Consider the following 16,291-nt stretch of genomic DNA (forward strand, 5'->3'; position numbering starts at 1 on the left):
TGGTGTACGTAGCTGTACAGTGTCCTGGAAATAATAAGTCATGAAAACTATCATTTGTCAAGTGCCATACACCATACGTCTATTATATCATATCCTTATAGTAACTATACAAGGCACACACAATCCCTGTTTTACAGATTAGGCTCAGAGAGACTACAGAATTAGCTCAAGACACAGAACCGAGGGTGGCTGAACCAGCAACCAAGGCCAGACAGGATGTCTTCCCACTAGACGGCACCACCTGTCCACAAAGACAAACATAACTTCGGCCAACCTTGGGCAGTAGAATTCTCTGGCAGTCACTTTGTTCTTGAGTTAGGAGAGCTACCTGGCCACTTAGCCCTTTCTTTATATCTCTCACGACCATTCTCAGTAGTCTCTGCCTTTTTTTTTTTTTAAAGAAATGTGTACATAGAAGGAAATAAAGTAAATAAAATAAAACTCTACCAAGCAGGTAGAGCAAAAAGTTCCCTGATCGCTTCATGGTTTTGCGATAGTTGCACTTCGTTAAAACCCAATTTGCATTTTATTTTGAAAGCCTTTGTTACACCTGTGTTACCGTGTGTTCCACCTCTCCACACCCACTACCCAAAGCCTTTCTGTAGATTAATAAATACAATGCCCTGAATTTAGAAAAGCAAAAAAGTGGAAAAGATCCAAGTCCCACAATGTATCCAGGTGCTCTTCACTTCTTTAAATGCCTGACATCCTCCAGTTAAGGAGAAAGTTTGTCTCACTCCTAAATTTCTGAAAGGTATTTGATCAACATTTTAGGCTTCTGCATATGTATTCCTAACCTGTGAGCTTATTTAGCAATTAAGCATAATTGTGAATTTTGGTTTTAGATAAAATAGAGAAGGTCAAAGCAAGGGGATTAGATAAACATGGTTATTTAATTTTACAAGTGGGTACTTAAGACTTCTCATATGAAGGTTACTTGGAGAGATGGCACTGATAGGTGGTTCTCTGTCCCCCTGGAGGCTGTAACTCACAAAAATGACCCTTTATTGTTGCTTAAGATTTAAGCTAGTCATGAAATAGAGCAGTGGTCAGGAAACTTTTTCTGTAAAGGGCCAGAGAAATATTTCTTTAGGCTTTGTAACTACTCAGCTCTGCCATCTGAGCGTGACAGTAGGCATAAACAATGCACAAAGAATGAGTGGCTGTGCGCCAATAAAACTTTATTTACAAAAGCAGTCACTGGCTTGGGTTTGGCCTGTGGGCTATAGTTTTATGACCACTGATACACAGCAACCAGAGGAAAAAGTTATTTCAACATTGGAATGGTTGACTGAGGTGCTCCATTGCAGGTTTTTAAAAACAGAACTGGCAGTCACTTGTTTATGTTGACCTACATACATTAATTCCTCCACTTGGTACCGCTGTTGAAACTTTGCTTTAGAGGGTGCTCTGTATCACATACACTATATAGTTCCTAATGGACACGCAGAATCTTATACTCAATGTTGTCACAGGGTTACAATTACTGTAACCTCTTCCCTATGAACCTATTCAAGCACCATTCAAGCATGTAGAGAAATGTTTCTCTACATGTCTTGCCCTGTGTCCTCTAAACAAAAGATGGCATCTGTGGGGAGTGGGGGACACGTGTAAGGGATCCAGCAGCGACAGAGTGTGGAAAGATCTGAGTCTTGCAAGCACCTGGGTAGGAGAAAAGGCAAATTAATTAACACATCAAATCTTTTCTCCTAGATATATCTTGTCATTCCAGAAGAGAAATGCTTGAAAAAACACAACGATGGGGACATATCAGATGGACACAGGAGCTAACTGAAACACTACCGATAAAATAATTTGAGCAACAAAATGAATAATATAGTATTGGAATATAATCCAAAGTTGAAAATGTATGCTAATGAGTTTATACTGATATAAACAAATGCTTGAATGAGTAAATAAATGGGGCCAATAGGCAAATCTCCCATACAGAAGTATTCCAAGTAATTTATTCAGATATTTTACCTCAGGAAAGTGGAATATTACTCCCCAACCCTTAAGTGTGGGCTATGCATGGTGACTTTCTTCCACAAAATATATTATGGGAGGTAGAAAAAAAAAAAACTGTACAATGGAGAACCTGACAATCATAACCTTGGCCATGTGATCAAGGTTAACATCAACAGTTATCAGTTGTGTTGGTAGCATGTGCCCTTGATATGACTGAGGTGATAAGAGTGACACTTTCCCTCTGTGATCTTTTCTCAAAAAACTCACAACCCCAGTCTAACCATGTGAAAGATACCAGATAAACTCTAGTTAAGGGACATTCTATGAAACAGCTAACCAATATTCTACCAAACTGTCAAGATCATCAAAATCAAGGAAAGCCTGAGAAATGAACAGTCTAGAGGAGCCTAAGGAAACTATGTTTAATGTAGTATAACTATGTTTAATGTAGTATCCTAGGTAGGATAACTATGTTTAATGTAGTATCCTAGGTAGGATCCTGTGGGGATAAAGGACCTTAGGTGAAAAGAAAGGAAATCAGAATATAATATGAACTTTAGTTAATAATACTATATCAATATTGGGTTATTAGTGGTAACAAATAAATCGTTCTAAAGTAAGATGTTAGCAGTAGAGGAAACTGGGTGTGTGGTATGTGGGAACTCTTTTGTTCTATGCAACTTCTCTGTAAATCAAAAAACTATTATAAAAAAGTTTATTTTTAAAAAATGGGCAACAGATTTGAACAGATACTTCACCAAAGAAGACACACAAATGGCTAATAAGCACATGAAAAGATGCTCGACATCACTAGTCATCAGGAAATGCAAATTAAACCACAGTGGGATACCACTATGCAGCTGCTAGAAAGGCTGAAATTATAAAGACTGACAAAAAGAAGTGTTGGCAATGATATGGAGGAACTGGAATTTTTATACACTTCCAATAAGAATGAAAAAAATGGTACAACTACGTTGGAAAACAGTTTGGCAGTTTTATAAATTGATATGTACACTATCATATGACCAAATCATTCCACTCCTAGGTATTTACCCAAGAGAGATGAGCACATATATCCACATAAAGACTTGTACATAAATGTTTATAGCAGCTTTATTTGTAATAACCCCAAACTGGAAACAATACAAATATCTATTAACAAGTGAAAGGATAAGCCTATTTTGATATATCCACATAATGGAATGTTACAAATGAAAAGAAACAAACTACAGCAATACCATGGATGAATCTCAGAAACATTGTGCTTAGCCAGACACAAGAAAGTACATGCTGTGTATAGCACTTACATGAAATTATAGCAAATCTCAAGGGATAGAAAGCAGATCATCAGTTGCCTAAGACAGGGGAGCAGGAATTGACTTTGAAGGGCAAGAGAGGACCTTTTGGACAGATGAAATGTTCTGTATTTTGACTGTGGTGATTACATGGGTGTTTGCCTTTGTTAATACTCACCTAACTGTATATTTACAATGGAGAAGTTTATCTTACATAAATATACTTAAAACATTTTTTTTAATTGAGAAAGTCCTGGCCAGGATTCTCAGGATGGCTCTCTGAGATCCTTCAGGGATGACAAATTGTCTTCCTGACTCCATGGCCTTTCTACCCCATCCCATCCCATTCCCAGGTAGCAAGGTAGCTATTTGACATGTGCCCCTTAAAGATGGAAGGGTCCTGCTCAGGAAATCAGGTGATTTCAGAAGGCAGAATGATCGATGGGATAATCAATACTAGTAGGACTCAAAGAGATCTTGGGGTGTGCCTGGAAGAGAGAGGAGAAAAGAGACACACCTTTTCCAGTTGTCAATGACTCGCCTCAGAGGGCACAGAAGAAGATCTCAAGGTCTAACCTGAGCGCAGAGACTAGCAGACAGGTAGGAGGTGTAGAGCTTCCTGAGTGTGCCAAAACGATACACAGCTGCCCCTACATGGTGAGGGGGTGCTCTGTGAGGGGGCTAGTGCGGAACAAAATATGGTCTCAGGAAACCATGCATCTGGCTTTCACCGAGACTCCATAGCAGTAGATGCCATGGAAATAAGGTGGCCCCAGGTCAAGACCAGGTCTTCCTCCCACTACTGATGCTCTTGGGCAGGCACAAGAAGAGGATTTCTCTCCCCTGCTCTGTTTAGAGTTGGTGAAGGTAGAGTAGACAGTGTTAGTTCAGAGAGAGAAAGGTTGGAACTATGAATAGTGACAGCTAATAATATTGAATTTTGACAGAATTGTCAACAAAGAGAGCCTAAGACTCTAATAACTAGATTGGATTATAAATATCAGGGGACCAGACTAAGATTTAAACAAGAATAGGCCAAAAATATGCATGTTCTGTGTAGATTGGAAAATCAAAGTTTTGAGAATATAGCAACAAGCTTCATTTAAAAAAATATTTGCATTTGTACACCTCAGTCTGTTATGTTTATATATGAATAGTATTTTTATAATATACTGTTTTGTAACTTGCTATTTTCACTGGGCTACATATCAGGAACATTTTTCCATGACAGTATATAGTCTTCCACGACATAATTTTAAATGTCTATGCAGCTTTCCATCATTTAAACATACATATTTTACTTAACTAGTAACTTATTGTTGGACATTAAGGCTCTTCCAGTTTTCCAATGTTATAAATAAATTTGATAAAGCATCTTAGATGTATATCTTTTCACACATCTCTAATTATTTCCATAAGATAAATTCACAGTTAAGGGATGGCTGAGACATAGGGTAATTCAAATTTTAAGGTTTTTAACACTCTTTAGAATGTTTGTAGTAGTCTTTGGTGGGACTAATGGTGGACTCTGGGAGGGCTCATGCCAAGGAGTACTTCCCAGAACTTCTGCTGGCAGTGTCCTTGTCCCTGCGGTGAGCCACAGCTACACCCCCTCTGCAGGAGACCATCCAACACTAGCAGCCGTGTGGCTGACAGTGTCTTGGTGCACTGGATGGGTGTCAGTCCTGAGCCTCTGAGGTGGGAGAGCCAAGTTCAGGACATTGGTCCACCAGAGACCACCCAGCCCCACGTAATATCAATCAGCCAGAGACCTCCCAGAGATCCCCATCTCAACGCTAAGACCCAGCTCCACTCAATGACCAGCAAGCTCCAGTGCTGGACACCCCAAGCCAAACAACTAGTAAGACAGGAACACAAGCCCACCCATTAGCAGAGAGGCTGCCTAAAATCATAATAAGTTCATAGACACCCCAAAACACACCACTGGACATGGTCCTGCCCACCAGAAAGACAAGATCCAGCCTCATTCACCAGAACACAGGCACCAGTCCCCTCCACCAGGAAGCCTACACAACCCACTGAACCAACCTTACCCACGGGAGGCAGACACCAAAAACAACGGGAACTACGAACCTGCAGCCTGCGAAAAGGAGACCCAAAAACAGTAAGTTAAGCAAAATGAGAAGACAGGCAAACACAGGGCAGATGAAGGAGCAAGGTAAAAACCCACCAGACCAAACAAATGGACAGGAAATAGGCGGTCTATCTGAAAAAGAATTCAGAGTAATGATAGTAAAGATGATCCAAAATCTTGGAAACAGAATGGAGAAAATACAAGAAACATTTAACATGGACCTAGAAGAACTAAAGAGCAAACAATGATGAACAACACAATAAATGAAATTAAAATTCCCTACAAGGAATCAAGAGCAGAATAACTGAGGCAGAAGAACGGATAAGTGACCTGGAAGGTAAAATAGTGGAAATAACTATTGCAGAGCAGAAAAAAGAAAAAAGAATGGAACGAATTGAGGACAGTCTCAGAGATCTCTGGGACAACATTAAATGCACCAACATTCGAATTATAGGGGTCCCAGAAGAAGAGAAAAAGAAATGGACTGAGAAAATATTTGAAGAGCTTATAGTTGAAAACTTCCCTAATATGGGAAAGGAAATAGTCAAGTCCAGGAAGCACAGAGAGTCCCATACAGGATAAATCCAAGGAAAAACACGCCAAAACACATATTAACCAAACTATCAAAAATTAAATACAAGGAAAAAGTATTAAAAGCAGCAAGGGAAAAGCAACAAATAACATACAAGGGAATCCTTAAAAGGTTAACAGCTGATCTTTCAGCAGAAACTCTGCAAGCCAGAAGGGAATGGCAGGACATATTTAAAGTGATGAAAGGGAAAAACTTACAACCAAGATTACTCTACCTGGCAAGGACCTCATTCAGATTCAACAGATAAATTAAAACCTTTACAGACAAGCAAAAGCTAGGAGAATTCAGACCACCAAACCAGCTTTACAACAAATGCTAAAGGAACTTCTCTAGGCAGGAAACACAAGAGAAGGAAAAGACCTACAATAACAAACCCAAAATAATAAGAAAGAGGAAGATTTTTGCACTACACTGGAGAGGGGGAGCCGCGGAGCCAACGCGCCGCCCTGCACCGCTGCTGCGCCCGGCCCGGCCCGGCCCGGCCCCGCCCCGCCCCGCCGCGGCTACGCAATGAGCCTGAGCCCGAGTCGGCCCGCCGGGGAGTGAGCGCGGCGCGGAGGGCACGTTGCGTAGCTGCTCCTGCGCACAACCCGGCCGGCGGCCCACACCGGCAGGAGTGAGCGGCGGTCCGCACCCGACCGGTGCCGGAGCCGAGCGGAGCCGGAAGCGCAGGCCGCGCAGGGACCCAACTGAAACAAAGTGTCGGCCACCGGCTGCACGGCGCCTCATCGGCCTTGCCCCACGCCCCCAGCTCCACTGCCCACCATGGCCTCCGAGGAGCTGTACGAGGTTGAAAGAATCATTGACAAAAGGAAGAACAAAAAAGGGAAGACGGAATATTTGGTCCGGTGGAAGGGTTACGACAGCGAGGACGACACCTGGGAACCAGAGCAGAACCTGGTAAACTGCGAGGAGTACATCCACGACTTCAACAGGCGCCACACCGAGAAGCAGAGGGAGGGCCCCTTCACCAGGGCCAACCGGGCCTCCCCGAACAACGCTAGGAAGCAGATTTCCAGGTCCACCAACAGCAGCTTTTCCAAGGCCTCTCCTGAATCGCTAGTGGTTGGCAAAGAGCACAAGCCCAAGGCCAGCCCACTGTTTGCCGCCAGCCAGAAGTTCAGGAAGGACCCAGCCCCGTCCCTCTTGAACCGGAAGAACATGGACCTGGCCAAGTCAGGTATAAAGATCCTCGTGCCCAAGAGCCCCATCAAGAGCAGGAGCGTGGTGGACGGCTTTCAGAGCGAGAGCCCCGAGAAACTGGACCCCGTCGAGCAGGGGCAGGAGGACACGGTGGTGCCAGAGGTGGCGGCCAAAAAGCCCGTAGGAGCTCTGTTGGGCCCCGTTGCCGAGCGTGCGCAGATGGGGAGCTGGCCCCTGATACACCCGCTGGTGCCGCAGGTGTCCGGCCCTGTGACCGCGGCTATGGCCACGGGGCTAGCCGTGAACGGGAAAGGTTCCTCCCCATTCATGGACGTGCTGACGGCCAACGGGATGACCAACCTGCAGACGTCAGTCACGGGCGTGACGGCCGGGAAAAGGAAATTCATCGATGACAGACAAAACCAGCCCTTCGACAAGCGGCTGCGTTTCAGCGTGAGGCAGACGGAAAGCGCCTACAGGTACAGGGACATTGTCGTCCGGAAGCAGGACGGCTTCACCCACATCCTGCTGTCCACGAAGTCATCTGAGAACAACTCTCTGAACCCAGAGGTGATGAAGGAAGTGCAGAGCGCCCTGAGCACGGCCGCTGCTGACGACAGCAAGCTGGTGCTGTTCAGCGCCGTGGGCAGCGTCTTCTGCTGCGGCCTTGACTTCATCTACTCCATCCGGCGCCTGACCAACGACCGGAAGAGAGAGAGCACGAAGATGGCCGAGGCCATCAGAAACTTTGTGAATACTTTCATTCAGTTTAAGAAGCTTATTATTGTAGCCGTAAATGGCCCAGCCATTGGACTAGGAGCATCCATCCTGCCTCTCTGTGACGTAGTTTGGGCCAATGAGAAGGCTTGGCTCCAAACACCCTACACTGCCTTCGGACAGAGTCCAGATGGCTGTTCCACCGTGATGTTTCCCAAGATTATGGGAGGAGCATCTGCGAATGAAATGCTGCTCAGTGGACGGAAGCTGACGGCGCAGGAGGCGTGCGGCAGGGGCCTGGTCTCCCAGGTGTTCTGCTCTGGGACCTTCACCCAGGAAGTCATGGTCCGCATTAAGGAGCTCGCCTCCTGTAACCCGGTCGTGCTCGAGGAATCCAAGGCCCTGGTGCGCTGCAACATGAAGCTGGAGCTGGAGCAAGCCAACGAGCGGGAGTGCGAGGTGCTGAAGAAGATCTGGGGCTCGGCCCAGGGCATGGACTCCATGTTCAAGTACCTGCAGAGGAAGATCGACGAGTTCTGACGGCCGGGCTGCCCCAGACAACCCTGTAGTCGCATCGCGCAGCCCGGCTGGGTCTCCCTGGGGTGCGGACCCACCCTCACAGCCTGAAACAGGTTCACGTGGAGCTCACTCTTGGAAGCAGGACTTGAAACAGCCAAGCTATTTATTACCAAGGAGTTTTTAAGTACTGTAACTTTAAAATAAATACTACAAAGCTTGTCCAAACGTCATTATTTTATACTTAATACACACACAGGTATAAAAGTATAATTGTGAGCTCTGGGCTGCTCTTTGAGGCTCTACTTTTTGTTATCTTTGGCTAGTACTGCATAAAAAAGAAGTGTGTTTTCCTGGTTTGGGTGTCAGAAAAGTCTGGAATAATGTTTGTTTTCCTTGTTTTTTCCTTCTAGAAAACAGAATCTAAAGAGGTGTTAGCCCCCCCCCCAAATAGAAATACGGAAAGATCTGAGGCATGCCCTTGTCTCCAGGAAGATACAAAACGTCAGAGATGGAAACTTCTCAATCGAAAGGAACACTTATTCTTTTAGGATAAGTATTTCTGATTAAACACCCACTGCTGAATATACCCCCAGACTAAAACACACTTAGGATTCATGCTGAGAAATCAGTTGATTCTGCCTTCTTTCTTAAATATGTCCGATTCTTACCCAGTTAACAGGAAGAAACCACTCTCTCTCTAGGGGAAAGCTTGTTTTGCAGTGTTAGCAAATCACTGAATAGCTAAGTATGATCTCTAAGTTATAGGGGGTTTATAATTAGTTTTTCTGACCCATTTGAAAAAATAACTATATAAGTGCTTCTTGTTACTGGGTGAGAACTACTTTATATACAGTTTTGGTTTTCTATTTGCAGATATGATTGATGTATTACACCAAAAATAAAGTATTTTTATGTTTATAAAGTGTAATTTTTCAGTTCACTTAGAATATATTTTATTTAATAAGTTAAAATTCTTTTGGCACACTATTAAATGCAGAAACTCCTTTTTAAGATAAAAAACTACCTTATATTGACGTTTAATGTTCTTGGTCTCTGCTTTCATGTCTACACAATATACCAAGTACAGGATTCTGTCTGAGAGTGCCCTGTGTAAATAGACGTCCGCATTCCTGGCAGGAGTGGGGACTGATTCCTGATTCCAAACACCTATCATTTGGTAGGCTTCTGAGCTTGCAATCATATTGAATGTATGAAGAATGAAATAAAATCAAAGCCTTATTTTTGTACAGTTTTGAAGTTTATACTTAGAACCGACCACCTCCTGGCCTTGTGGAGAGCTGTACAGAGTGTAAATCTGCCTTTACCATGCATTGGCTGGTGCAGTATTTTTGCATCTGTGGGACCTACTTTTTTGGTTCAGTAGTTTGAACTATATATAAACTGTACAATCTGTAAAGTTTTTATAGAATAAATATTCAGCTGTGAAAACTGGTTAAATAAAACTAATATTTCTTAACACACACACACACAAATAATAAGAAAATGGTAACAGGAACATGCATATCGATAATTACCTTAAATGTAAATAGATTAACTGCTCCAAACAAAAGACATAGACTGGCTGAATGGATACAAAAAGAAGACCTGTATATGTGATGTCTACAAGAGACTAACTTCAGACCTAGGGACACATACAGACTGAAAGTGAGGGGATGGAAAAAGATATTCCATGCAAATGGAAACCAAAAGAAAGCTGGGGTAGCAATTGTCATATGAGACAAAATAGACTTTAAAATAAAGACTATTACAAGACACAAAGAAGGACACTACATAATGATCAAGGGATCAATCCAGGAAGAAGATTTAACAATTGTAAATATTTAAGCACCCAACATAGGAGCACCTCAATACGTAAGGCAAATGCTAACAACCAAAAAAGGGGAAATGGACAGTAACACAATAATAGCAGGGGACTTTAGCACCCCACTTTCACGAATCAGAAAGGTGATTTGGGAAGGGTGATTTGTGTTTCCTTGTGATAAGGAAACACAAGCTTTAAATGACACATTAAGCAAGATGGACTTAATTGATATTTACAGGACATTCCATCCAAAAACAACAGAATACACTTTCTTCTCAAGGACGCATGGAACATTCTACAGGATAGATCATATCTTGGGTCACAAATCAAGCCTCGGTAAATTTAAGAAAATTGAAATTATATCAAGTATATTTTCCAAACACAATGCTATAAGACTAGATATCAATTACAGGAAAAAAGAACTGTAAAAAATACAAACACATGGAGGCTAAACAATACACTACTAAATAACCAAGAGATCACTGAAGAAATCAAAGAGGAAATAAAAAATACCTAGAAACAAATCACAATGAAAACACGATGACCCAAAACCTATGGGATGCAGCAAAAGCAGTTCTAAGAGGCAAGTTTATAGCAATACTATCCTACCTCAAGAAAAAAGAAAAATCTCAAATAAACAACCTAACCTTACACTTAAAGCAATTAGAGAAAGAAGAACAAAAAAACCCCAGAGTTAGCAGAAGGAAAGAAATCATAAAGATCAGATCAGAAATAAATGAAAAAGAAATGAAGGAAACAATAGCAAAGATCAATAAAACTAAAATCTGGTCCTTTGAGAAGATAAACAAAATTGATAAACCGTTAACCAGACTCATCAAGAAAAAAAGGGAGAAGACTCAAATCAATAGAATTAGAATTGCAAAAGGAGAAGTAACAACTGACAATGCAGAAATACAAAGGATCATGAGAGGTTACTACAAGCAACTATATGCCAATAAAATGGACAATCTGGAAAAAATGGACAAATTCTTAGAAGAGCACAACCTTCCGAGACTGAACCTGGAAGAAATAGAAAATATAAACAGACCAATCACAAGCACTGAAATTGAAACTGTGATTAAAAATCTTCCAACAAAAAAAATCCCAGGACCAAATGGCTTCACAGGCGAATTCTAACATTTAGACAAGAGCTAACACCTATCCTTCTCAAACTCTTCCAAAATATAACAGAGGGAGGAAAACTCCCAAACTCATTCTACGAGGTCACCATCACCCTGATACCAAAACCAGACAAGATGTCACAAAAAAAGAAAACTACAGACCAATATCACTGATGAACATACATGCAAAAATCCTCAACAAAATCCTGGCAAACAGAATCCAACAGCACATTAAAAGGATCATACACCATCATCAGGTGGGGTTTATTCCAGGAGTGCAAGGATTCTTCAATATACACAAATCGGCGTCTGGGAAGATGGCGCAAGAGTAAGACGCGGAGATCACCTTCCTCCCCACAGATACACCAGAAATACATCTACACGTGGAACAACTCCTACAGAACACCTACTGAGGGCTGGCAGAAGGCCTCAGACCTGCCAAAAGGCAAGAAACGCCTCACGTACCTGGGTAGGGCAAAAGAAAAAACAGAGACAAAGAATAGGGACGGCACCTGCACCAGTGGGAGGGAGCTGTGAAGGAGGAAAAGTTTCCACACACTAGGAAGCCCCTTCGCGGGCGGAGACTTTGGGAGGCGGAGGGGGGAGCTTCGGGTCCGCGGAGGAGTGCACAGCAACAGGGGTGCGGAGGGCAAAGCGGGGAGATTCCCGCACAGAGGATCGGTGCCGACCGGCACTCACCAGCCCAAGAGGCTTGTCTGCTCACCCGCCGGGGCGGGCGGGGCTGCGCGCTGAGGCTCGGGTTTCGGTTTCGGACGGAGCGCAGGGAGAGGAATGGGGTTGGCGGCTTGAACATAGCCTGAAGGGGTTAGTGCACCACGGCTAGCCGGGAGGGAGTCCGGGGAAAAGTCTGCACCTGCCGAAGAGGCAAGAGACTTTTTCTTCCCTCTTTGTTTCCTGGTGCGCGAGGAGAGGGGTTTAAGAGCGCTGCTTAAAGGAACTCTAGAGACGGGCGCGAGCCGCGGCTAAAAGCACGGACCCCAGGGACGGGCGGGAGATGCTAAGGCTGCTGCTGCCGCCACCAAGGGGCCTGTGTGCGAGCACAGGTCACTATCCACACCCCCTTTCCGGGGAGCCTGTGCAGCCCGCCACTGCCAGGTTCCCGGGATCCAGGGACAACTTCCCCGGGAGAACGCACGGCGGGCCTCAGGCTGGTGCAACGTCACGCCGGCCTCTGCCGCAATGTCACGCCGCCTCTGACGCCGCAGGCCCGCCCCGCACGCAGTGCCCCTCCTTCCCCCCCCCCACCCCCGGCCTGAGTGAGCCGGAGCCCCCGAATCAGCGGCTCCTTTAACCCCGTCCTGTCTGAGCAAAAAACAGACACCCTCCAGCGACCTACACGCAGAGGCAGGGCCAAATCCAAAGCTGAGCCCCTGTGAGCTGTGAGAACAAAGAAGAGAAGGGAAATCTCTCCCAGCAGCCTCAGAAACAGCGGATTAAAGCTCCACAATCAACTTGATGTACCCTGCATCTGTGGAATACATGAATAGACAACGAGTCATCCCAAATTGAGGAGGTGGGCTTCGAGAGCAAGATCTATGATTTTTTCCCCTTTTCCTCTTTTTGTGAATGTGTATGCTTCTGTGTGAGATCTTGTCTGTATAGTTTTGCTTCCACCATTTGTCCTAGGGTTCTATCCATCCATGTTTCTTTTTTTAATTTTTTTTCTTAATAATTAATTTTAATAACTTTATTATACTTTACCTTCATTCTTTCTTTCTTTCTTTCCTTCCTTCCTTCCCTCCTTTAGACAACGAATCATCCCAAATTGAGGAGGTGGTCTCTGAGAGCAAGATTTTTGATTTTTTCCCCTTTACCTCTTTTTGTGAGGGTGTATGTGTATGCTTCTGTGTAAGATTTTGTCTGTATAGCTTTGCTTCCAACATTTGTCCTAAGGTTCTATCCGTCCCCCTTTTTTTTTTCTAAATAATTATTTTTTAATTCAATAACTTTATTATACTTTATTTTATTTAACTGTATCTTCTTTCTTTCTGTCTTTTTTCCTTCCTTCCCTCCTTCCTTCCTTCCTCCCTCCCTCCCTCCTTTCTTTCCTTCTTTCCTTCTTTGCTTCTTTCTTTCCTTCTTCCTTCCTTCCTTCCTTCCCTCCTTTCTTTCTTTCTTTCTTCAGACTTCTACTAATTCTCTCTACTTTTTCTCCCTTTTATTCTGAGCCGTGTGGATGAAAGGCTCTTGGTGCTCCAGCCAGGTGTCAGGGCTCTGCTTCTGAGGTAGGAGAGCCAACTTCAGGACACTGGTCAACAAGAGATCTCCCAGCTCCACATAATATCAAACGGCGAAAATCTCCCAGAGACCTCCATCTTAACACCAGCACCCAGCTTCACTCAACGACCAGCAAGCTACAGTGCTGGACAACCTATGCCAAACAACTAGCAAAACAGGAACACAACCCCACCCATTAGCAGAGAAGCTGCCTAAAATCATAATATGTCCACAGACACCCCAAAACACACCACCAGACGTGAACCTGCCCACTAGAGAGACAAGATCCAGCCTCATCCACCACAACACAGGCACTAGTCCCCTCCACCAGGAACCCTACACAACCCACTGAACCAACCTTAGCCACTGGAGACAGACATCAAAAACAGCGGGAACTACGAACCTGCAGCCTGCAAAAAGGAGACCCCAAACACAGTAAGATAAGCAAAATGAGAAGACAGAAAAACACACAGCAGATAAAGGAGCCAGATAAAAATACACCAGACCTAACAAATGAAGAGGAAATAAGCAGTCTACCTGAAAAAGAATTCAGAATAATGATAGTAAGGATGATCCGAAATCTTGGAAATAGAATTGACAAAATGCAAGGAACAGTTAACAAGGACCTAGAAGAAATAAAGATGAAACAAGCAATGATGAACAACACAATAAATGAAATTAAGAGTACTCTAGATGGGATCAATAGCAGAATAACTGAGACAGAAGAACGGATAAGTGACCTGGAAGATAAAATAGTAGAAATAACTACTGCAGAGCAGAATAAAGAAAAAAGAATGAAAAGAACTGAGGACAGTCTCAGAGACCTCTGGGACAACATTAAAAGCAACAACATTCGAATTATAGGGGTTCCAGAAGAAGAAGAGGCAAAGAAAGGGACTGAGAAAATATTTGAAGAGATTATAGTTGAAAACTTCCCTAATATGGGAAAGGAAATAGTTAATCAACTCCAGGAAGCACAGAGAGTCCCATACAGGATAAATCCAAGGAGAAATATGCCAAGACACATATTAATCAAATTGTCAAAAGTTAAATACAAAGAAAACATATTAAAAGCAGCAAGGGAAAAACAACAAATAACACACAAGGGAATCCCCATAAGGTTAACAGCTGATCTCTCAGCAGAAACCCTACAAGCCAGAAGGGAGTGGCAGGACATACTAAAAGTGATGAAGGAGAAAAACCTGCAACCAAGATTACTCTACCCAGCAAGGATCTCATTCAGATTTGATGGAGAAATTAAAACCTTTACAGACAAGCAAAAGCTGAGAGAGTTCAGCACCACCAAACCAGCTTTACAACAAATGCTAAAGGAACTTCTCTAGACAAGAAACACAAGAGAAGGAAAAGACCTATAATAACGAACCCAAAACAATTTAGAAAATGGGAATAGGAACATACATATCGATAATTACCTTAAATGTAAATGGACTAAATGCTCCCACCAAAAGACACAGATTGGCTGAATGGATACAAAAACAAGACCCTTATATATGCTGTCTACAAGAGACCCACTTCAGACCTAGAGACACATACAGACTGAAAGTAAGGGTATGGAAAAAGATATTCCATGCAAATGGAAACCAAAAGAAAGCTGGAGTAGCAATTCTCATATCAGACAAAATAGACTTTAAAATAAGAACTATTAGAAGAGACAAAGAAGGACACTACATAATGATCAAGGGATCAATCCAAGAAGAAGATATAACAATTGTAAATATTTATGCACCCAACATAGGAGCACCTCAATACATAAGGCAAATACTAACAGCCATAAAAGGGGAGATCGACAGTAACACATTCATAGTAGGGGACTTTAACACCCCACTTTCACCCATGGACAGATCATCCAAAATGAAAATAAATAAGGAAACACAAGCTTTAAATGATACATTAAACAAGATGGACTTAGTTGATGTTTATAGGACACTCCATCCAAAAACAACAGAATACACCTTTTTCTCAAGTGCTCATGGAACAGTCTCCAGGATAGATCATATCTTGGGTCACAAATCAAGCCTTGGTAAATTTAAGAAAATCGAAATTGTATCAAGTATCTTCTCCGACCACAACACCATGAGACTACGTATCAATTACAGGAAAAGATCTGTAAAAAATACAAACACATGGAAGTTAAACAATACACTACTTAATAATGAAGTGATCATTGAAGAAATCAAAGAGGAAATAAAAAAATACCTAGAAACAAATGACAATGGAGACACGACGACCCAAAACCTATGGGATGCAGCAAAAGCCGTTCTAAGGGGGAAGTTTATAGCAATAGAAGCCCACCTTAAGAAGCAGGAAACATCTCGAATAAACAACCTAACCTTGCACCTCAAGCAATTAGAGAAAGTAGAACAAAAAAACCCCAAAGCTAGCAGAAGGAAAGAAATCATAAAAATCAGATCAGAAATAAATGAAAAAGAAATGAAGGAAACAATAGCAAAGATCAATAAAACTAAAAGCTGGTTCTTTGAGAAGATAAACAAAATAGATAAACCACTAACCAGACTCATCAAGAAAAAAAGGGAGAAGACTCAAATCAATAGAATTAGAAATGAAAAAGGAGAAGTAACAACTGACACTGCAGAAATAAAAAAGATCATGAGAGATTACTACAAGCAACTCTATGCCAATAAAATGGACAATCTGGAAGAAATGGACAAATTCTTAGAAATGCACAACCTGCCAAGACTGCATCAGGAAGAAATAGAAAATATGAACAGACCAATCACAAGCACTGAAATTGAAACTGTG

At 42.7% G+C, this 16,291-nt stretch overlaps 1 protein-coding gene across 2 annotated transcripts; it reads left to right on the plus strand.

Moving 5' to 3' along the window:
* Positions 1-6,715: 6,715 nt before the first annotated feature.
* LOC114891061 (chromodomain Y-like protein) lies at positions 6,716-8,350 on the plus strand. 2 transcript variants are annotated; one of them, XM_029215097.1, is made up of 2 exons: positions 6,716-7,406; positions 7,467-8,350. In XM_029215097.1, exons 1-2 carry the CDS (start codon positions 6,716-6,718, stop codon positions 8,348-8,350), a joined length of 1,575 nt encoding a protein of 524 aa, XP_029070930.1. The 2 variants fall into 2 exon arrangements, with proteins under 2 accessions (XP_029070930.1, XP_029070929.1); XM_029215096.1 differs by having other exon boundaries at positions 6,716-8,350.
* The last annotated feature ends 7,941 nt before the right edge of the window (positions 8,351-16,291 follow it).

Source organism: Monodon monoceros, unplaced genomic scaffold, assembly GCF_005190385.1.
Source record: "Monodon monoceros isolate NGI ecotype Baffin Bay Population unplaced genomic scaffold, NGI_Narwhal_1 Super_Scaffold_11, whole genome shotgun sequence".
NCBI lineage: Eukaryota > Metazoa > Chordata > Mammalia > Artiodactyla > Monodontidae > Monodon > Monodon monoceros.